The 23827-nt window shown below is 43.0% G+C and overlaps 1 protein-coding gene across 1 annotated transcript; it reads left to right on the forward strand.

The window, feature by feature from the left end:
* The first annotated feature begins 9 nt into the window (after nt 1-9).
* Nucleotides 10-8457, forward strand: gas8 (growth arrest-specific 8). Its single transcript, XM_021607473.2, has 11 exons — nt 10-160; nt 611-703; nt 3679-3876; nt 3974-4180; nt 4326-4380; nt 4499-4704; nt 5053-5220; nt 5483-5569; nt 6851-7060; nt 7804-7869; nt 8084-8457. The coding sequence occupies exons 1-11, from the start codon at nt 158-160 to the stop codon at nt 8231-8233; spliced, it is 1443 nt and encodes a 480-aa protein (XP_021463148.1). The 5' UTR covers nt 10-157; the 3' UTR covers nt 8234-8457.
* Nucleotides 8458-23827: the final 15370 nt, after the last annotated feature.

Genomic DNA, 23827 nt, shown 5'->3' on the forward strand with positions numbered 1-23827 from the left:
TTACAGAGCAGTCTCGCGAGATATTCATCAACGTTGCCATGACGACACGTTGTTGTAGTTCGAGCTATCACAGATGGGTAGGCAGCGTGCTAGCTGTTTACTTTTTCAAAGATAGTCCCTTTTCAGCTATATCTGTGCGTGGTAGCAGTATTTCAGAATGGTAAGTACGTGTATTGTCTTTTCAACAATATAAAAAGCGTTATAGTTAGATTCACTGCAGTGTGGTAACGTTAGCGTTTAGCTAACTAACGTTAGCTAGCTACTAGTACTGTAATGTTCATCTAGCTTCATGAATACACGAATACATGTCTGCAGTATAGCTAGCTAACGTAAACGGACTAAACTCAACGCAATGGTAAAGGAAGTCTAGAATTAACTTCACCGCGGAGTGGAGCCGAGACCAGTCGGTGATTGTATATGATTAAGTTTTATTGAAAAAGTATGTATTTCAGCAAACAAAGGCACGAAACATCTGAGGAAAAACAAAGGTGGGCGTTTAATTTTTGAACTGGGCGAATCGATGTAACGTTAGCTAGCTAGGAGTTAAACCGCTACCTTTTATCTAGCTCGGTAGTTAGAAGTAACATTTTTAGATTTCGTTGCATTACAGCCACCCAAAAAGAAGGCCGCAGCCAAGTCTGCCAAAGGGAAGACGCCCACAGTAGTAGATGGCCTTTCCACGGAGGAGATGTCGAAGGAGCAGGTAGGTGTTATTTCATGCACCTCTACACATTAGCTACACTCTGATGCTCCATTACTAGGTCAGTGATAGCTAACTGTGCAAACATACACGGTGCAAACAAGTAATGTACTAGCTACTGAGCAACTATAGCAAATCAATATTATTTGTCACATGCGCCGAATACAACAGTTGTAGACCTTACAGTGAAACGCTTACTTACAAGCTCTTAACCAACAATGCAGTTTAAGAAAAAAAAGATAAAAGATAAGAATAACTAACAAACGATTAAAGAGCAGCAGTAAATAACAATAGCGGAGCTATATACAGAGGGTACCCGTACAGAGTCAATGTGCGGGGGCACCGGTGTCGAGGTAATTGAGGTAGTATGTACATGTAGGTAGAGTTATTAAAGTGACTATGCATAGATAATAACAGAAAGTAGCAGCATCGTAGGGGGGGGGGGGGGGGGGGCAATGCAAATAGTCTGGGTAGCCATTTGATTAGCTGTTATGGGGTCTTATGGCTTGGGGGTAGAAGCTGTTTAGAAGCCTCTTGGACCTAGATTTGTTGCTCCAGTACCGGTAGCAGTGAGAACAGTCTATGGCTAGCGGGGCTGGAGTCTGACAATTTTTAGGGCCTTCCTCTGACACCGGTGTAGAGGTCCTGGATGGCAGGAAGCTTGGCCCCGGTGATGTACTGGGCAGTACGCACTACCCTCTGTAGTGCCTTGTGCAGAGCAGTTGCCATACCAGGCAGTGAAGCAACCCGTGGGGATGTTCTCGATGGTGCAGCTGTAAAACGTTTTGATGATCTGAGGACCCATGACATATCTTTTCAGTCTCCTGAGGTGGAATAGGTTTTGTCGTGCCCCCTTCGCGACTGTCGTGGTGTGCTTGGACCATGTTAGTTAGTGATGTGGACGCCAAGGAACTTGAAGTCTCAACCTACTCCACTACAGCTCCGTCGATAAGAATGGGGGCGTGCTCAGTCCTCCTTTTCCTGTAGTCCACAATCATCTCCTTTGATCACGTTGAGGGAGAGGTTACTGTCCTTGCACCACACGGTCAGGTCTCGACCTCCTTCCTATAGGCTGTCTCATCATTGTCGGTGATCAGGCCTACCACTGTTGTCATCAGCAAACTTAATGATGGTGTTGGAGTCGTGCCTGGCCGTGCAGTCGTGAGTGAACAGGAAGTACAGGAGGGAACTGAGCACGCACCACTGAGTGGCCCCTGTGTTGAGGATCAGCGTGGTGGATGTGTTGTTACCGACCCTTACCACCTGGGGGCGGCCCGTCAGGAAGTCCAGGATCCAGTTGCAGACTGAGGTGTTTAGTCCCAGGATCCTTAGCTTAGTGATGAGCTTTGAGGGCACTATGGTGTTGAACGATGAGCTGTAGTCAATGAATAGCATTCTCACATAGGTGTTCCTTTTGTCCAGGTGGGAAAGGACAGTGTGGAGTGCAATAGAGATTGCATGATCTGTGGATCAGTTGGTGCAGTTTGCAAATTGGAGTGGGTCTAGGGTTTCTGGGATGATGGTGTTGATGTGAGCCATGACCAACCTTTCAAAGCCTTTCATGACTACAGACGTGAGTGCTACAGGTTGGTAGTCATTTAGGCTAGTTACCTTAGTGTTCTTGGGCACAGGGATTATGGTGGTCTGCTTGAAACATGTTGGTATTACAGACTCAGACAGAGAGAGGTTGAAAATGTCAGTGAAGATACTTGCCAGTTGATCAGTGCATGCTCTTAGTACACGTCCTGGAAATCAGTCTGGCCCTGCGGCCTTGTGTATGTTGACCTGTTTAAAGGTCTTACTCACATCAGCTGCGGAGAACGTGATCACACAGTCATCCAAAACAGCTGATACTCTCATGGATGTTTCAGTGTTACTTGCCTCAAAGCGAGCATACAAGTGATTTAGATTGTCTGGTAGGCTTGTGTCACTGGGCAGTTCGCGGCTGTGCTTCCCTTTGTAGTCTGTAATAGTTTGCAAGCTCTGCCACATCCAACGAGTGTTGGAGCTGGTGTAGTACGATTTGATCTTAGTCCTGCATTGACGCTTTGCCTGTTTGATGGTTAATCGGAGGGCATAGCGGGATTTCTTATAAGCTTCTGGGTTAGAGTCCCGCTCCTTGAAAGTGGTAGCTCTACCCTTTAGCTCAGTGTGAATGTTGCTTGTAATCCATGGCTTCTGGTTGGGGTATGTATGTACAGTCACTGTGGGGACGACGTCCTCGATGCACTTATTGATAAAGCCAGTGACTGATGTGGTGTACTCCTCAATGCCATCTGAAGAATCCTGGAACATATTCCAGCCTGTGCTAGCAAAACAGTCCTGTAGTTTAGCATCTGCTTCATTTGACCACTTTTTATAGACAGTCACTGGTGCTTCCTGCTTTAATTTTGGCTTGTAAGCAGGAATCAGGAGGATAGAGTTATAGCCAGATTTGCCAAATGGAGGGCGATGGAGAACTTTGTACGCGTTTCTGTGTGTGGAGTAAAGGTGGTCTAGAATTTTGTTCCCTCTGGTTGCACGTTTAACATGCTGATAGAAATTAGGTAAAACTGATTTAAGTTTCCCTGCATTAAAGTCCCCGGTCCACTAGGAGTGCCGCCTGTGGATCAGCGTTTTCCTGTTTGCTTATGGCGGAATACAGCTCATTGAGTCCGGTTTTAGTGCCAGCATTGGTCTGTGAAGGTATGTAGACAGCTACGAAAAATACAGATGAAAACTCTCTAGGTAGATAGTGTGGTCTACAGCTTATCATTAGAAACTCTACCTCAGGCGAGCAAAACCTTGAGACTTCCTTAGATATCGTGCACCAGCTATTGTTTACATATATGCATAGGCCCCCACCCTGCGTCTTACAGAGGCTGCTGTTCTGTCCTGTCGATAGAGTGTATCAAATAAACCATTTGCTTGACAATCCATGGGTTATGCTGCATAGCATATATTTATCTGAATCTACATGATGATGCTCTCTGTGTCAGCTGGAGGAGCACATTGTGCGGCTGCGGGAGGAGCTGGACAGGGAGAGGGAGGAGAGGAACTACTTCCAGCTGGAGAGGGACAAGATCCACACCTTCTGGGAGATCACCAAGAGACATCTGGACGAGAGGAAGGCAGACCTGAGGAACAGAGACCGGGAGATGGAAGAGGCTGAGGAGCGCCACCAAGTAGAGATCAAGGTATAACACACACACATACAGTAGCAAACACACAAACAGTGTTTAACCACATTAAAGTAGTTATCAGGGTTCTCACTGTTACTGTTCTGTTCCTCAGGTGTACAAGCAGAAAGTGAAGCATCTGCTGTATGAGCACCAGAACAGCATCTCAGAGCTGAAGGGAGAGGGCGTGGTCTCTAACAAGCTGATGCAGAAAGAGCACGCCGAGCTGGAGAACGAGCTCTGCAAGGGCATGCGTACCCTCAAAGTGGACATTAAGGAGCAGGAGCTCTCCAACGAGAACCTCGTCAAGGGCCTCAAACTGGTGCATGGCGTCCTCGCTCTCTCTGTCAATATGAGCTTCTCACCACCCAGATCAATGTTCTGCCTTTTTTATCACATTTGCTTTCCTCACAAGTCTATAGTGACATTGCATTGATTGTCAATTCTTTCAATTTCTGTTTCAACAGAAAAACGACCAGGAAATTACCAAAACGAGAAATGACTTTGAGAGACAAGTGCGAGGTGATTATAGCTGTGCCTGTGTTGCCGTTAAACTGTACTCACATGCGTACATATACCCAAAATATGAACCATAGCCATCTCTCTCTGTCTATTGCCATTTGACTGACCTGCTGAGTAGAAATTGAGGCCAAGTATGAGAAGAAGATGCAGATGCTGCGTCAGGAGCAGGACCTGAGGAGGAAGACAGAGATCCACGAGATCGAGGAGAGGAAGAACAGCCAGATCAACACGCTGATGAAGAACCACGAGAAGGCTTTCAGCGACATCAAGAACTACTACAATGACATCACCCTCAACAACCTGGCCCTCATCAACTCACTCAAGGTTAGCAATAATACAACAATATCAGCTAATGACCAAGGTATTTGTTCTGCTCAATAACAATAACCTAGGCCCAATCAACTGACTGAGGATTAGAAATTCCTCAACGTACAGTATCGTCAAACCTAACCTAGGCCTCATCAACTCACTTGTGTATTACAAGACGATAACATAGAGGTGTATGATTGCTGATAGGTCCTGATCTTTAGCAGAAGGGTTCACTGTGTGGTGTCCCTGACTGACAGTGGCCAGGGTTTAGAGCCCTGGAGGGCAAACTGTTTGTTACACTGACACATCAATCCAATACAAGCTAGTAACCAGTTGTTTACATGGCCTGTGTGTGTCTGTCAGGAACAAATGGAGGAGATGAAGAGGAAGGAGGAGCGTCTGGAGAAGGACATGGCAGAGGTGCTGCTGCAGAACAAGCGCCTGACGGAGCCCCTGCAGAGGGCCAAGGAGGAGGTGACCGAGCTGCAGAAACAACTGGCCAACTACGAGAAGGACAAGACCTCACTGGCGGTGGGTTACACACACACAAACACAGAATAGAATACATGATATCTGGTTATATGGTAATTATACAGAAGATTTCAGGCAAAAAGCAACAATGAAGCAGTATGACAGATATGCATAAAAAATATTCATATAGCAACATGAAAAAGTAAAATGATCTCAAATGTTCTATGATGAATGGTTTGTGTTGGGTGTATCTGAGAGTGAATAGAAATGTAGTAGGGTACTTGGTGAAAGTAAACAGGAGTGATGGTGCCTGTCTTGACAGGGGGCCAAAGCACATCTGAAGGTCGCAGGCAAGGAGATGAAAGACCTGAAGTGGGAACACGAAGTGCTGGAACAGAGGTTTAGTAAGGTGAGAAGCTACCATTACACACACACACACACAAACTCTGGTTTGTTATGACAAAGGCTTTTGTCCTCACATGTTGCATAAATTGTTGTCACTTGATTGAATCAAACCAAATGTTATTTGTCACATGCGCCAAATACAACACCTTACAGTGAAATGCTTACTTACGAGCCCCTAACCAACAATGCTTTAAGAAGTTAAGAAAAAAACTAGTTAAGTAAAAAATAGATAAGTAGAAAATAAAAGTAACAAATAATTAAACAGCAGCAGTAAAATAACAAGCGAGGCTATATACAGGGGGTACCGGTACAGAGTTAATGTGTGGGCGCACCGGTTGAGGTAATTGAGGTAATATCTACATGTAGGTTAAAGTGACTGAGTTAAAGAGTTAAAGTGACTCTGCATAGATAATAAACTGAGTAGTAGCAGCGTAAAAGAGGGGTCTGGGTAGCCCTTTGATTAGCTGTTCAGGAGTCTTATGGCTTGGGGGTAGAAGCTGTTAAGAAGCCTCTTGGACCTCAACTTGGCGCTCTGGTACTGCTTGCCCTGCGGTAGCAGAGAGAACAGTCTATGACTAAGGTGGCTGGTCTTTGACCATTTTTAGGGCCTTCCTCTGACACTGCCTGGTATAGAGGTCCTGGATGACAGGAAGCTTGGTCCCAGTGATGCACTGGGCCGTACGCACTACCATCTGTAGTGCCTCGCGGTCGGAGGCCGAGCAGTTGCCGTACCAGGCAGTGATGCAACCAGTCAGGATGCTCTCGATGGTGCAGATGTAGAACCTTTTGAGGATCTGAGGACCCATGTCAAACAACATAGTGTTTAGCCTTTTCAAATGTGGGACAGAGAAGAATCTGAGAAACTCTCATGACCACAGTGCCAGTTATTAAACATTAGAACTGAAAAGGCGTCTACACTGAAATCTGTGTTCCAATCTAATAAAAAAAATGAGTTTTTGGACCATTGTTTCCTTTTGAGGTGATTACAGAGGAGTTCAAGGATGAGTCCTTCTGCCCTTTTACCCTGTGTATGGGTCTTTTTATGAGACCACAGCACAAACTAACAACACAGACTGTTTATTAGGTTGACTAAAAACCTCCTAGTAACTGGAAACTGTTCACCCTTATAATGGCTACTATTGAAGGACTGTCCCTCTGTTATGCACTCACACACCCCAAAAAGGGAACAGAATTGAATCAAATGTAATTCTGTCAAATTGATCCATGCTTAACTGATCTGTGTTTCTAACTGAGCTGAGCCAATCCTTTTGTCTGTGTGGTGCAGGTCCAGGTGGAGCGTGATGACCTGTATAAGAAGTTCACCCAGGCCATCCAGGAAGTGCAGCAGAAGAGTGGCTTTAAGAACCTCCTGTTGGAGAGGAAACTGGGGGCTCTGACCAACACCCTGGAGAAGAAGGAGGCTCAGCTCAACGAGGTGCTGTCTGCCTCCAACTTGGACCACACCGCCCTCGGCGTGGTCACACGCAAACTGGAGGTATGCTACCCTCCCTGGGATACCTAACCCTAGCTTCATGTCCACATCCTGGTTCAGCCCTAACTCTCAACCACAACCCTAACCCTAGCTTCATGACCACATCCTGGTTCAGCCCTAACTCTCAACCACAACCCTAACCCTAGCTTCATGACCACATCCTGGTTCAGCCCTAACTCTCAACCACAACCCTAACCCTAGCTTCATGACCACATCCTGGTTCAGCCCTAACTCTCAACCACAATCCTAACCCTAGCTTCATGACCACATCCTGGTTCAGCCCTAACTCTCAACCACAATCCTAACCCTAGCTTCATGACCACATCCTGGTTCAGCCCTAACCACCCTGACTACACAAGACTACACAGCTCCATCATACCAAAGAAGCTACACTAGTACCCTACTCTCTTGTGTTGAGCTAACAGTAGAGTTGTGAAAACAACTAGCACCACACCTCATCAGACCTGCTTTGTGGTGGATACTGGATACAAGCCAAGTTGCCATTCAAGATTAAAACAGAGAGGTGTTCTTAACAGAAAAATGTGATATTCGTTCCATCGTGCGACTATGTTTGCTGTTGCTAAGTCCTTGCTATCAGGTTTCTCTACTCTACTGTCCTAGAAGCTGATTATCAAGTGGCTTCAACCACATCAAATTGCAAACCTTGCCTGTGAGTGTAGTTACTGGAGGAAGCGTACGGCAGACTATTCTGCAGCCAAACAACTCTATTTGTTTTTTCCTTGCAGGAAGTTTTGGACTCCAAGAACATTGCGATCAAAGACTTGCAGTATGAGTTGGCGCGGGTTTGTAAGGTGAGGATGTTGGCTGAATACAATGCCTTTTGTGTCTGAACCCTATTTAGTTTTGTACATTAAGCGGAAAACAACAGGATTATAACTATGTAATAGAATAACTAACCAATCCAAAATCAATACATTCTCATCTTTATAGGCAAAAGTGATAATAGCGTCTGTCAATATACTGTTACTCTCAATAAAAATGTTAACATCTCTGTCTGATGGGCAGGCCCATAATGACCTGCTGAGAACCTATGAGGCCAAGCTGCAGGCCTTTGGGATCCCTATGGAGGAGCTGGGCTTCAAGCCCCTGGAGAGCAGTGTGGCTGGACACTCCCTGGGCCAGGGCCCTGCAGGGCTGGTGTCTGTCCCCACATGAGAGGCTCCCAGGCTGGGCTCAGAGACACAAATACTCCCTGACCCACACAGACTATCACTTACTGCAGTGCTAATGTGACTCTTCTTTCTATCTCACTCTCTCTTTATTGTAACGTTTGATAGTTGCTGTTGATCTTCAGTAGTATTTCTATCTGTTTGCGAAGAGGAACTTGTCTTTTTCCAATACACTGTAAACATTTCCAAATAAATATATTTTAAAAAGTATCTCAGCTGCTGTATGTGTATACACTCACACATGGTGAAGGAACAACAATATATATGTTTTTATGCCGAGATGAGATCCATGTTTGTTTGTTCAGTCATCTCACTAAATGTGAAGGGCAGGCAAAAACCTGCAACATAGACACCAGGGTAGATCAGCATATCATCAGGACTATCAAATCCCAACTCAAACAGGATTTCCTGAGTCTCACTGCCAACAAAGTGATTTTTCTGAGGAGCCTGCTACAGAGAGCAATAGTAATGGCGTCTTTTTGTAGGCACTAATTCCAGCATGGTGTGTTGAGCAAAGCCTATGGGAAAATGAATGGCGTTTTTGTAGGTTTTTTGGGTGAATGCCAAAATAAGGGCTGTGGTAAACACAGGCTTAGGAGATCTTATAAGTTTTGTTCTACAAGATAATCGTCATCGGCTAACATCACTTTTGTGAATTTTGAAGCATTTACGGTGTATGTAATAAAACATTTAAAAACGACACCCAAAGGCTTCTTAATTCATAAAGGTCGCGTTAACTGACTGATATCTCATAGAACAAAACGTATAAGCACTCAATTATCTCAAGTAAGAAAGTTAAATCAAGCTACTTTTTAAGCTCAAACTGATGATCCTTCTACATTTTCTGAAAACAGTAAATGGACTAAAGTGCACAAATTCCTCTTCCTTGCCTAAGTAAGTTCTGTCTGACACTGGCATCATAACAGAAGAATAGGATAGGTGATACTTTAATCATTTTATCTCGGCAGGCTTTTAAATTGAGAAAAACAGTGATTGACCCTGGTCAGTCAATCAACTGCTCTTACCTCTGCCAGTCTCTAGCTGACTCGATGGTTAACCCGTCAACTAAAAGTGAGTCTTTGTTTTCATTTCAACAATTTACTATCTGTGATGTGCTAGATGCCTTGCTTAAGATTAATGTTTTAAAAAATCCACTGGGGCTGGTATGCCTGATTAATTTTTTCTGGAGCTCTCTGCCCCCTGTTGCTGAATCATTAACCCATTAGTTTTACCTGAATGAGCCCATTTGTCTGGTATTAGGTAATATGTTAATATTAACTCTGCTGTTATTATTGTACTATTAATAACATAATAATAATAATAACTGGTTATAATACCTGGTTATTAGATACAGTCCTTACCTATTGTGCTATTGCAGTTCGGTTCCATTTTTATTTACTCTCGTCCCTCATTTGATATGCATACATTCATCCTGCTCCATTCATTGCATTCCATGTGTACATTCATTGTCTCTCTGTTTCTGTACCTTTACAGAACCATACCCATGTACATACCCATGTTCATCTTCTCCTGTGTGTGATTAAAGTTATTATGTGTGATTAAAATTCCTGCTTTATTCCCCTCTAACCAGGGGTGGTGTCAGTGAGTTTCAAACCAGTAAATATGTAGAGCTGGGTCACTCTCTTTCATGGTCCTTTGCCTCGCCGGATTTGTGACTTTTGCTGACAACATTACAATATGGTGGCCCACAGAGACTACACAGGGTACTTTCCGCACTGCCCACCTGCGGTCCAGTGGAGTATGGTTCCGGGGTGTCCAATGGACGACTACCATTTGGATTATACCTTCTCTCTGGAGACTATGGGAACCCCCAGCCTGACGACGGTGCAACATGGACCCTATGTCCTCTCTCCTCCACCTGTAAGATGCTGCTCAGCATCAGGTGGGGCCGCAACCCAGCGCATGGATTTGTCTTCTGCTTTCGAGTGCCGGGGGTTGCAGCACCGTGGACATCGCTGGATATGGTGTGCAGGAGGCCCATTTTTCCCGTGTTGAACAGAATATACAGTCTTCTTAGCATTATGTAAGGGGTTGTCTCTTCGGAACCGGCACCGTTGCCAGATATTTATATATATATATATTTTTACCTTTATTTAACTAGGCAAGTCAGTTAAGAACAAATTCTTATTTACAATGACGGTCTACCAAAAGGCTAAAGGCCTTCTGTGGGACGGGGCCTGGGATTAAAAATACAATAAAAATACAATATAAACAAAGGACAAAACACATCACAACAAGAGACAAGACAACACTTCATAAAGAGAGACCGGAGACAACAACATAGCAAGGCAGCAACACATGACAACGCATCATGCTAGCAACACAACATAACGAGACAACACTACATAAAGAGAGACCTAAGACAACATAGCATGGCAGCAACACAACATAACAACAACATGGTAGCTACACAACATTGTAGCAGAAAACATGGCACAGAGATAACAATACATCACCCAAAGCAGCCACAACTCAGTAAGAGTGTCCATGATTAAGTCTTTGAATTAAGAAATTGAGATAAAACTGTCCAGTTTGAGTGTTTGTTGCAGCTCGTTCCAGTTGCTAGCTGCAACAAACTGAAAAGAGCAGCGATCCAGGGATGTGTGTGCTTTGGGGACTTTTAACAGACTGTGACTGGCAGAACGGGTGTTGTATGTGGAGGATGAGGACTGTAATAGATATCTCAGATGGGGGGAGTGAAGCCTGAAAGGGTTTTATATTTAAGCATCAACCAGTGGGTCTTGCGACGGGTATACAGAGATGACCAGTTTACAGAGGAGTATAGAGTGCAGTGATGTGTCCTATAAGGAGCATTGGGGGCAAATATGATGGCTGAATGGTAAAGAACATCTAGCCGCTCGAGACCACCCTTACTTGCCGTTCTATAAATATGTCTCCGTAATCTAGCATGGGTAGGATGGTCATCTGAATCAGGGTTAGTTTGGCAGCTGGGGTGAAAGAGGAATGATTACGATAGAGGAAACCAAGTCTAGATTTAACTTTAGCCTGCAGCTTTGATATGTGCTGAGAGAAGGGCAGTGTACGTTCTAGCCATACTCTCAAGTACTTGTATAAGGGCTCTAAACTAAACCTCAAGCTCTAAACCCTCAGAGGTAGTAATAGCACCTATGGGAAGAGGGGCATTCTTCTTACCAAACCACATGACCTTTGCTTTGGAGGTGTTCAGAACAAGGTTAAGGGTAGAGAAAACTTGTTTTACACTGAGAAAGCTTTGTTGTAGAGCATTTAACACAACATTTGGGGAGGGGCCAGCTGACTCTAATACTGCATCATCTGCATACAAATGGATGAGAGAGCTTCCTACTGCCTGAGCTATGTTGTTGATGTAGATTGAGAAGAGCGTGGGCCTAGGATCGAGCCTTGGGGTACTCCCTTGGTGACAGGCAGTGGCTGAGACAGCAGTTTTTCTGACTTTATACACTGCATTCTTTGAGAGTGGTAGTTAACAAACCAGGCCAAAGACCCCTCAGAGACACCAATACTCCTTAGCCAGCTCACAAGAATGGAATGGTCTACCGTATTAAAAGCTTTGGCCAAGTCAACTAAAATAGCAGCACAATATTGCTTAGATTCAAGGGCAATGGTGACATCATTAAGGACCTTTAAGGTTGCAGTGACACGTCCATAACCTGAGCGGAAACCAGATTGAAAACTATAGACATCAAGAAAGCCAGTCAGTTGATTATTGACAAGTTTTTCCAACACTTTTGATAAATAGAAATAGGCCTATAACAGTTTGGATCTCCCCCTTTAAATAAAGGACAAACCGTGGCTGCCTTCCAAGCAATGGGGACCTCCCCAGAAAGGAGAGACAGGTTAAAAGGTTGGAGATAGGCTTGGCGATGAAAGGGGGAGCAACCTTAAAGAAGAAAGGGTCTAAACTATCTGACCCAGATGGTTCTTTCGGACCAAGTTTAAGGAGCTCCTTTAGCACCTCGGATTCAGTGACTGCCTGCAGGGAGAAACTTTGTAGCGGGGCAGGGGAAAAAGAGGGAGAGGCATTGGGGATAGTTGCATTAGAAGGGATGGGAGATTAGGAAATGTTGGACGGGCAAGGAGGCATTCCTGAGTCAAGTAGGAATCCTGACTTAATGAAGTGGTGATTAAAGAGCCCAGCCATGTGCTTCGTGTCAGTAACAACCACATCATCAACATTGAGGGACATGGGCAGCTGTGAGGAGGAGGGTTTATTCTCAAGGTCTTTAATCGTTTCGCAGAACTTCTTGGGGTTAAACCCTCAGAGAGGGAACTGCTCCTTAAAGTAACTAACTTTGGCCTTCCGGGTAGCCTGAACACACTTATTTCTCATTTGCCTGAACAAGAGCCAGTCAGCCTGAGGATTCGTGTGCCAAGTCTTTCGCCAAATGCAATTCTTGAGGTGGAGTAACTCTGCAAGATCAAGGTCAAACCAGGGACTGAACTTGTTTTAATTCAAATGTTCTTTATTGGGGCGTGATTGTTAACAATACCACTGAAAAGAAGGTCCAAGCATCTTCAACAGAGAGGATCAAGCTCATTCTATACCATTTTACAGAGGCCAGTTCATGAAGGAAGGCTTGCTCATTAAAATTGTTTAGCAAGCGTCTATGACAAATCAGGACAGGTCATTTCACTGAGCAACCATTACGAACACAGGCTGTAAAACAGTGATCACTAAGGTCATTACAGAAAACACCAGACTGATACCTATCAGGATTATTTGTGAGGATAACATTGAGGAGAGTAGCCTTTTCTGGGCGTTTGGAGTCATACCTTGTGGGATTGGTGATCATCTGAGAAAGATTTAGGGGGTCCCATTGATTTAGGACTTGGTCAGGTGGTTAAAGCATGTCCCAGTTTAGGTCACCTAGCAGGACAAATTCAGACTTAGTGTAAGTGGCCAGGAGAGAGCTTAGGGCAGGTAGGGTACAGGCCGGTGCTGATGGAGGATGATAGCACCCAGCAACAGTCAACAAAGAGCTATTTGAAAGTTTAATGCTTAAAACCAGCAAATCAAATTGTTTGGGGACAGACTTGTTGGAGACAAACCGAGCACTGAAAGTGATCCTTGGTAAAGATTGCCACTCCCCCACCTTTGGAAGATCTGTCTTGCCGAAAAAGGTTATAACCAGAAAGGTTACCGTCAGTTTTCAAACACTCTTCCTTAACCACGTCTCAGTAATGACCAAAACATCTGGATTGGAGCTGTGAACCCACACCTTCAATTGATCCATTTTAAGTAATAAACTTCTAGTGTTAACGTGCAGAACAAGCATTTTAGGCAGGTAGCCTAGGACAACAACAAATAAAAGCGTGTACTGACCGTTTCATCAACATGAAAGAGAGGAGGATGGCTTTGGTGTTTCTCTACATGTAGGGTGAGTCAACATGTTTCTCTCCTTGGATGAAAGCGCATGGACGTATCCACACACGCACACAGAAATCAGAACCATGGACAGCCACATATTTTACCCACACACCGCTACTATTTATGTTGCCCATTTGTATATCCACATTGTAGGGTATTATGTCATCTGTTTACATTAAGTGCTGTTGTTATTATTGTGCAATTATTTAATACCTGGTTATTAGATACAGTCCTTACCTATTGTGCTATTGCAGTTCTGTTCTATTTTTATTCACTGTTGTGGGCCAATTGATATGCATACATTCATTCCTACTCTGTTCATTGCATTCCATGTGTACATTCATTGTCTCTCTGTTTCTGTACCTTTACAGAACCATACCCATGTACATACCCATGTTCATCTTCTCCTGTGTGTGATTAAAGTTCCTGTGTGTTAACTCTTGGGCTGCTTTATTCCTCTCTAACCGGGGGCAGTGTCAGTGAGTCACAAACCAGTAAAATAAACTACATGACCAAAAGTATGTGGGAACCTGGTCCTGCCTCTCGCTTAATAGTTGAACGCAGGTTATTCAGTCAAAGTTCCTATCAGTCCTAGACTATGGCCACATCATCAATAAGAACGTAGCTGCCACTTCATTAAAGCATTAGATGCAGTTTATCCTAGCACACTGCGCTTTATTACGGGTGACAATTTTAGTACTCTGCATTCTCTACCAGAAAGTTGGTTGGCCCTCTTTGATGTCACATATGTTGACACATTGATATGTTTTCATTTATAAAGCCTTTTTACAAAAAAGTCCCATTGTAACATCATTACTAAACTTTATACATATGAGTTATCACACCCGAGCTCAAGGATGGCTAACTCTGGGAATTCCTTTGGTCTCTAATGAGTTAGGTAAATCAGCTTTGAGGTTTTTTGTACCTTATCTGTGAAACAATCTTCAAAATGTTCTTAAATGTGATGTTTTGCTGCCTCTAGGCCAAAGGTCTTCAATCAACGCTCTTTCTGCATGCATTTTGTATTTATATTCTGATGTGTGTATTTTCTGTAATGTATGTAATTCCGGGCTCATCTGTAAAAGAGACCTTGGTCCCAGTATTATTCCCTGATAAAATATTGAATACATAAAATATGTGCAGGGTTACGAGGTAAGTGAGGTAGATATGTACATACAAGTAACAGGATAGATAATAAACAGAAGCAGCAGCATATGTGATGAGTTAAAAGAGTTCGTTCAAAAACGGTCAATGTAGATAGTCCTGGTAGCTATTTGGTTAACTATTTAGCAGTCTCGTGGCTTGGGGGTAGAAGTTTCGTGGTGGGTGTGTTTTTCTGCTGTGGATTGCATCTTGATTTACTTAAAGGGAATATAGACATCCATTTTACACGAGCCTGCTAGCCTGAGGCTGCCTCTGTCCTTTATACCTTTGTCGGCACTTAGCACAACTGCCTCAGTCTATCCTACCTCCATGGTAACGGCATCTTGGTGCAGGAACTCTCTAGTGGACACACGTGACTATCCCTAGGCAACAGTCAGGGATTTACATAAAATCGGTCCAATTGATCCTCGGTTGCCTCATTGGGCATGCGCCTTTTCTTTTTTTTACTGAAAACAACCAAACTGCACAGAATTCCAGTAGACTAAAACTGATATTTCTGGTTCCTTCGTATTGAAAGATTGTCAGGTTATGGGATTTCTAAACAGCAGACTTTAATCATGTCAATCCCTGATATTGCACCGAGTTATCAATTGGAGAGCAGTTTTCACTGGTGAGCCAAGATACTTATTTTATTTTGCAAATTATTTGAAGTAGCTGCCTCTAGTCCTGCTTTTACTGTAATGCATGATAGTTGAAAATGTAAATTGACTATTATAATACTATTATAGCCTAGCCTATAAACTGTTTCATTGTGGGTTGATTGCATTCAACTAGTTTACTGTAATCCCATAATTTATTTGATGCATTGCTTATTCCACATACCATTAAAACCAGGTGTAATGAGTACGCTGGGAGTCGGGAAGCAAGTTCAGGAAGTGTATTGAATAAATAAATGAACATAGAACAAAACAAGAAACACGAGTAGTGTACAGACATGAAACACTGAAACAGGAAAAAATAACGTCTAGGGAAAGAACCAAAGGAAGTGACCGAACATAGGGAAGATAATCAGGAAGGTGATGAAGTCCAGGTGAGTCTGATGAGTCGCTGGTGCGCGAAACGATGGTGACAGGTGTGCGTAGTAATGAGCAGCCTGGTGACCTAGAGCGTTGGAGAGGGAATATATGTGACACCAGGGACTATTAAAATGTACATTACTGCCTGCTGTAACTTCAGCACTTTAGATTACTGTATTGTCAATGATGTTGCTGTTAGTTCAATGTAATTTCTGTCCAGGTTAGCTCAAGGTCTAGGCCTGTCCTGAGCCAAGCTGAAGGTAATTTACTCATATTTGATTGCCTGATATCATGTCATTATTGATGTTCTGCACACTCCGAACTCTGCAGAAATATAGACCCAAGATAAATAAGGGGAGTTGGTAGCATGACATCTAATTTCATAGTGCATGTCCAGGCAGCTATAGCAGATTAAAATGAACCAGGATGTTCTTTCAGAGGACTCCCCTTTTTTTTTTGACATTCGATCATGACTGAATCAACTCGGCTGGCTTTTTAGAAAATTCATAACAGCTTGCATTGGAGTTTCCAATGCCAGCCTGTGATATAAAGAGCAGCTCAATCCTCAGTCTTCCACAGATTTACTGAAGGCATTTAACTGAATTGGGGCTCCATACGGTTCATATTCCTTTAGCTGGAGGGCATACTTTTCTCTCTAATGTATTGATATTTGGTTACTCACTGGATATGGATGTATTGTGCATTAATGTATAGAGATTATGTAAATCAGCAACTGCTGAAATAGATCTTCATGTGGTTTGATATTCTACAGATGTGAATGGATAATCTCTCTGGCACCACTATGATGGGTTAGGGCAGAAGAGTCCTACTCGCATGGATAAGTCTGAGCCTGTTTGTGAGTTTCCATACAGTCACAGGTAAGAATGTATGTTCTGTTTAATTCACATTTAACAACTATGAAATGCTTTGATTAGCTGTAAACAAAAAGATATATATATATATATATATATATATATATGAGATTGTATTAAACAATTTGGTATGGCTGTAAATCGCTCCTTTCCCAATTAATGCATCATTTGACAGACTACTACATTCCCTTTTCTATAATATGTAAATCTTTTCCAGGGGACAGAGAGCCTCATCCAGCTTCATACTAGATATGGTCAGCTGGAGGGCAGACTGGTCAGAGTGAGAGAGCGCCAGAGGAAGGTGGCTGCCTACCTGGGGATCCCCTGAGCCCCCTTGTCGGGCCGCTGAAGTTCCAGGCCCCCCAGTCTCCCCGGGTGTGGCAGGGACTGAGAGACACCAAGGCTCACCCCCCCTCTGTATGAGCCTAAGCAGTAATGTCTCAGGGAGACAAACAGCCTATACTGTTTAATGGGGAACTCTGAATCATGTGTATTTTGATTAACATTTTGCCATTCATGTTTGTATTGATAGTGTAAGAAAATGTCACCTTTCTTGTCCTCCTAACACATAGGTGTCTGCAGAACATGAACCACACTAGACAGATGGGGGACCTGTACGGAGGTCGGTTCCCTGTCCTAACCACCTCAGAGGACTCCCTTTACCTGAATATCTACACACCAGTCAAACCTGGGGACCCAAGGAAACTACCAGTGAGGAGAGACATGAGAATGTACTCATATCTACCTTAAGAGTAGACAAACATGTCTGCTGGTGGTGTTGCTGTCTTTTTTTGCGTGTGTATACTGTGCATCTAGGAAAACAGATATTTGCTGATACAGAAAGATGCACTGGCTGTCTGTATGTAGGCTTACTTTGGGCACTGATCCATGGTTCTGTCTGTCATCAGGACTGTTCCACAAGGCCATCAGTCAGAGTGGAGAACCCCTTGTCTCTATGTTCATCCAGGATGACCCCAAACCTGCTGCACAGGTGATCTGCTGTTTCACTGTGTGCTGATCATAACAGCAAGTCTCAAGGATCCCAGACATTGTTTCATATACAATATCAGAACTGGATAAAACCACTGAAGGTTTTAGACTGTCATTATTATTCTGGTACAATGTAACGTGTTGTAATTAGTCATTCAAATGCTCTGGTTTCAATCTCTCCTTCTTCCAGCTGGTGGCACAGAGAGCAGGCTGTCTCAGTGATGACTCTGCAGAGCTCATGACCTGCCTCAGTGCCCTCAGGCCAGTGGACAGAGAGGTGGCTACACCTGCACTGGTAGGTTTGTTCTGAGCCTCACACTCACCCTACAGTATGTGGGGTGAATGTATCTGAATGCCAGGCTGTTTCTGCTTTAGCTAACTTGTACTGTATAGCGCTGTTGAATGCAACAACATGGCTGTTTGTGACTTCCATTCTGGGGCCCATCCTCTCTCCACTGTCCCATCCCTGTGTCTGTGCACAGGGTTGGGACAGTCATCCTCACCAACCCGGAGGAAGTCCTGCAGACCAAGAGCTTCTTGGGTTTCCCCAGCATCCTAGGGATCAACAATCATGAGTATGGCTGGATGCTCCCACATGTATGTCCCTGCATGAAGATATGAAAACTGTCATATAATTTACAGGTAAATGTACTTTTATCATTTTATTTTTGACCAGTTTTTCCTGTTTCCTAGCTTGGATCTTGAAATGACCTGTGAAAACATGATGATTATGATCCTGGCGTTTATGCTTCAGAAACTGGTTAGTGAACTCTGGTGGCAGCCAGGGTTGGGTAGGTTACTTTCTAAATGTAATTTTTTAGAGTTACTAGTTTCCTGTCCAAAACTAATCAGTAATGTAACTTTTGGATTGCCCAAACTCAGTGACGTAATCAGATTACTTTCAGTTGCTGTTTGATGACTTTCTCCTTAAGAGGCACTAGAAGACGAAGTAAAGGATCCATCAAATGCATTTGGTGTGTCATCATGGTGGTCTCTGACTTGTGGTCAGACTTGCTCAGGTGGAACTAACTTAAACTTGCGTCTTTTTTAAATGCTGATTTTGAATGACATCAGAAAGGTGTCAATGTATTTTCTTTCAAAAGCATCCTTTCTGAATTTAAAAGTAATCCACGAAGGAATAATTTAGCTTTTAAAAAGTATCTGTAATCTGATTACAATATATTTGCTGGTGACAGAACAATCGGAACTTCACTTCCACTTTTTTAATACCATGATGCACGCAGGAAAATACACACTGGGATGATAACAGAATATTATCAACCTGTTGATTTAAGAGGAGATCCTAGAGTTCCTCATTTTATTGTCACACAAGACTGTTACTTGATTGGTTAATATAGAACGGTGGGTAGGCTTTATGCAAAATATAAATGACGTTTGTCTGATAATAGGCAGGCCAAAGATTGGGATTTGTCGAAAAAGACAAACAGGTTTTGCAGCTGCTTGACATGGACAAATTGAGTATTCTAAAGGATCTACAAAACAAGTCTGTACACTCTGGGAAATATACAGTACCAGTCAAAAGTTTGGACACCTACTCATTCAAGGGTTTTTCTTTATTTTGAATATTTTCTGCATTGATAAATAATAGTGAAGACATCAAAACTATGAAATAACACATATGGAATCATGTAGTAACCAAAAAAGTGTTAAACAAATCAAAATATGTTATATTTGAGATTCTTCAAATAGCCACCCTTTGCCTTGATAACAGCTTTGCCCACTCTTGGCATTCTCTCAACCAGCTTCATGAGGTAGTCCCCTGGAATGCATTTTTATTAACAGTCAAATTGACATATGTCAAGAACGGCTCAAATAAGCAACGAGAAACAGTCCATTATTACTTTAAGACATGAAGGTCAGTTAATCCTGGAAATTAAGAACTTTGGACATTTCTTCAAGTGCAGTTGCAAAAAACATTGTCATTATGAAACTGGCTCTCGTGAGGATCACCACAGGAAAGGAAGACACCTCTGCTGCGGAGTTCATTAGAGTTACCAGCCCCAGGAATTGCATCCCAAATCAATGCTTCAGAGTTCAAGTAACGGACACATCTCAACATCAACTGTTCAGAGGAGACTGTGTGAATCAGGCTTTCATGGTCGAATTGCTGCAAAGAAACCATTACTAAAGGACACCAAGAAGAAGAGACTTGCTTGGGCCAAAAAACACAAGTAATGGACATTAGATTGGTGGAAATCTGTCCTTTGGTCTGAGTCCAAATTGGAGATTTTTAGTTCCAACCGGTGTGTCTTTGTGAGATGCAGAGTAGGTGAAAGGATGATCTCCACGTGTGTGGTTCCCACCATGACGCATGGAGGTGTGAGGGTGCATTGGTGGTGACATTGTCTGTGATTTATTTTGAATTCAAGGTACACTTAACCAGCATGGCTACCACAGCATTCTGCAGCAATACACCATCCCATCTGGTTTGTGCGTAGTCCCACTATCATTTTGTTTTTCAATAGGACAATGACCCCAAACACACATCCAGGCTGTGTAAGGGCTATTTGACCAAGATGGAGTGTGATGGAGGGCTGCAGCAGATGACCTGGCCTCTACAATCACCCAACCTAAACCCAATTGAGATGGTTTGGGATGAGTTGGACCACAGAGTGAAGGAAAAGCAGGTAACAAGTGCTCAGCATATGTGGGAACTCCTTCAAAACTGTTGAAAAAGCATTCCTTATGAAGCTGGTTGAGAAAATGCTGAGTGTGCAAAGCTGTCAAGGCAAAGGGTGGCTACTTTGAAGAATCTCATATTTTGTTTTGGCACTTTTTTTGGTTACTACATGATTCCATATGTTATTTCATAGTTTTGATGTCCACTAATATTCTACAATGTAGAAAATAGTAAAAATAAAGAAACCCTTGACTGAGTAGGTGTCCAAACTTTTGACTGGTACTGTATATACAATGTTTATGTATACATACATGGTATATAAAAATCCACTAGTGACACTTAATACAGTACTTTTTTTTTGTAATCAGTTTCTCCCCAACCCTGGTGGCTTTATAATGAAACATCTAGCAGTCTGGTCCATGAGCTGTATTTTAAACCCTGTATCTCCCTGGTAGCATCTGCCACACTCTGCCCTGGGGATCATCGTAGAGGAGTACTTTGGTGACATGAAGGACCCCGTGGGGATCAGAGATGCCTTCTTGGAGCTTATGGGAGATCTACTGATTGTGGTCCCAGGGGGTGTAGAGGTGAGGCATACACTGGGAACTATACCAATCAGATGCCATATTTTTTCTTCTCTTTAGAAACCTCCTGGAAGACATTATTTGATAATTATTAATAAATCATTTTAAGATAGTATATCTAAATGATTGAGACTTTTTTTAGTTGACAGACATGGTCTGTTGATATTCACAGATACATTACACACTTATCTGTCTATGCAAGATTCAGGTTGCTTGATGTACTACTATGAGTTCCAGCAGCGCCCCTCCATGGTCACATCAGCAGACCACTGGTGGAGGCTTTGTGAAAGCAGACCACTGGTGGAGGCTTTGTGAAAGCAGACCACTGGTGGAGGCTTTGTGAAAGCAGACCACTGGTGGACAGATGACAGTGATGGGTAGTTAAACATTTTTTTATATATATATACTGGAGAAATTGTAGGCTAAATATATTTGAAAACCTTGTTTCTACATCAAATTCTGGGGGGAACTGTTCATAACAATAACATGAGTTCACAGTAACTTGTTAGTAAGTCTGATGTTAATACTGTGACGTGACAAAAGACTGAGGAAGATTATATTTGGACAAGCTTATTCTGCTGAGCCTTATTCTGCAGCTTTTCTTGGAAACAGAACTTAAAAAAGTTTTCCACTCATAGATAACACGACAGAGGAGGAACGACAGTTTAGTAGGACCATGATGAAATACTGGACAACTTTGCCAGAACAGGGTGAGAAATGCCTTGTTCTCTCGCTCTGTGTATTTAGTTGGAGAAGCTTCCAACACATACATGTAACAAGAACCAGATTTCTGTCATGTAATCAAGTTTTCATACCGCCAGAAGTTCTGAGTTTTCTGAGTAAATAGATTTCTAAATAAGTTACAGAAGAGTTCATATTAGACAAAGGACAGTTTAAGACTCCCTACTGTATGCAAAAAAAATAAAATGCTACTGTGTACCAAGTATGCTTTTCATATCGACTTAGCGGTTACTCTACATTTACGGTAGCTCAACCACCAATTGCATTGGGTCATAGTAGTTTGGAAAGTTTTCAGACACCTTGACTATTTTCACATTGTTACAACCTTATTAGAAAATTGATTTAAATCGTTTTCCCCCCACATCAATCTACACACACTACCCCATAGTGACAAAGCAAAACAGGTTTAAATGTTTTTGCAATTGTATAAAAGGGAATATTACATTTACGTAAGTATTCTGACCCTTTACTCAGTATTTTTGTTGAAGCACGTTTAGCAGCGATTACAGTCTTGAGTCTTCTTGGGTATGACGATGCAAGATTGGCACACCTGTATTTGGGGAGTTTCTCCCATTCTTCTCTGCTCCTCTCAAGCTTTCAGGTTGGATGGGGAGCGTTGCTGCAAAGCTATTTTCAGGTTTCTCCAGAGATGTTCGATCAGGTTCAAGTCCAGACTCTTGCTGGGCTACTCAAGGACATTCAGAGACTTGTCCCGAAGCCACTCCTGCATTGTCTTAGCTGTGTGCTTAGGGTCGTTGTCCTGTTGCATGGTGAACCTTCACCCCAGTCTGAGGTCCTGAGCGCTCTGGAGCAGGTATTAATCAAGGATCTCTCCATACTTTGCTCTTATTTGTCTGTCCCTCGATCCTGACTAGTCTCCCAGTCCCTGCCGCTGAAGAACATCCCCACAGCATGATGCTGCCATCACGATGCTTCGCCGTAGGGACGGTGCCAGGTTTCCTCCAGACATGATGTTTGGCATTCAGGTCAAATAGTTCCATCTTGGTTTCATCAGACCATAAAAGATTCAGACAAAAAAAAAAAAAAAAAATTAGGTGCATTTTGGCAAACTCTAAGCGGGCTGTCATGTGCCTTTTTACTGAGGAGTGGCTTCTGTCTGGCCACTACCATTAAAGGCCTAATTGGTGGTGCTGCAGAGATGGTTGCCCTTCTGGAAGGTTTTCCCATATCCACAGAGGGGCTCTGTCAGAGTGACCATCGGGTTCTTGGTCACCTCCCTGACCAAGGTCCTTCTCCCCTGATTGCTCAGTTTGGCCGGGCATCCAGCTCTAGAGTCTTGGTGGTTCCAAACTTCTTCCATTTAAGAATGGAGGCCACTGTGTTCTTGGAAACCTTGAATGCTGCAGAATTGTTTTGGTACCCTTCCCTCGATCTGTACCTTGACACAATCCCATCTCAGAGCTCTACAGACAATTCCTTCAACCTCATGGTTTGGTTTTTGCTCTGACATGCACTGTCAACTGTGGGACCTTTTTTATATAGACAGGTGTGTGCCTTTCCAAATCATGTCCAATCAATTGAATTTACCACAGGTGGACTCCAAGTTGTAGAAACATTTCAAGGATGCACCTGAGCTAAATTTCGAGTCTCATAGCAAGGGTGTGAATACTTATGAAAATAAGGTATTTATGTATTTGTAATACATTTGCAAAAATGAAAACATCTGTTTTTGCTTTGTCATTATGGGGTATTGTGTGTAGATTGAGGATTTGGTGTCTTAAATCTATTCTGAATAAGGATGTAATGTAACAATGTGGAAAAAGTGAAGTGGTCTGAATACACTATGTAAAATGAAGTCTTCATAAGTGCACCAGCTCATATGATGCCAATGGGTTGTCTCTCTGTTCCTGTAGTAACCCTAATGGAGAGAGTGTGTTTGCTTGGCCGACACTCACTACACATCCAGGCCAACCTCGGGCTGGGCAGTGTCTCAGAGAAGAAGAGAGCCCAGTTCTGGAGAGAAGACTTCCCTAAAGGACTGCAGACTGCTGGACACAAAGACGCACAGAGTGACCAGTAGAACTGAATGTTCACTATGTAAAATGTTGTTCTAGGAGTGTCCATGTTGTTGCCCTCCACTCCAGTCTGCTATTAGGTTACAGTATATGAGGCTTTCTTTGCCTTTTTCCTTATTTTGTGTCATATTTTGGCCATTTTAATAT

This window comes from Oncorhynchus mykiss, chromosome 6, assembly GCF_013265735.2.
Source record: "Oncorhynchus mykiss isolate Arlee chromosome 6, USDA_OmykA_1.1, whole genome shotgun sequence".
NCBI lineage: Eukaryota > Metazoa > Chordata > Actinopteri > Salmoniformes > Salmonidae > Oncorhynchus > Oncorhynchus mykiss.

Coding starts and splice junctions, on each gene's coding strand:
- gas8 (XM_021607473.2), top strand. Junction 4,181..4,325: donor TCGTCAAGGGCCTCAAACTG/GTGCATGGCGTC, acceptor CTGTTTCAACAG/AAAAACGACCAGGAAATTAC. Junction 7,870..8,083: donor AGTTGGCGCGGGTTTGTAAG/GTGAGGATGTTG, acceptor TCTGATGGGCAG/GCCCATAATGACCTGCTGAG.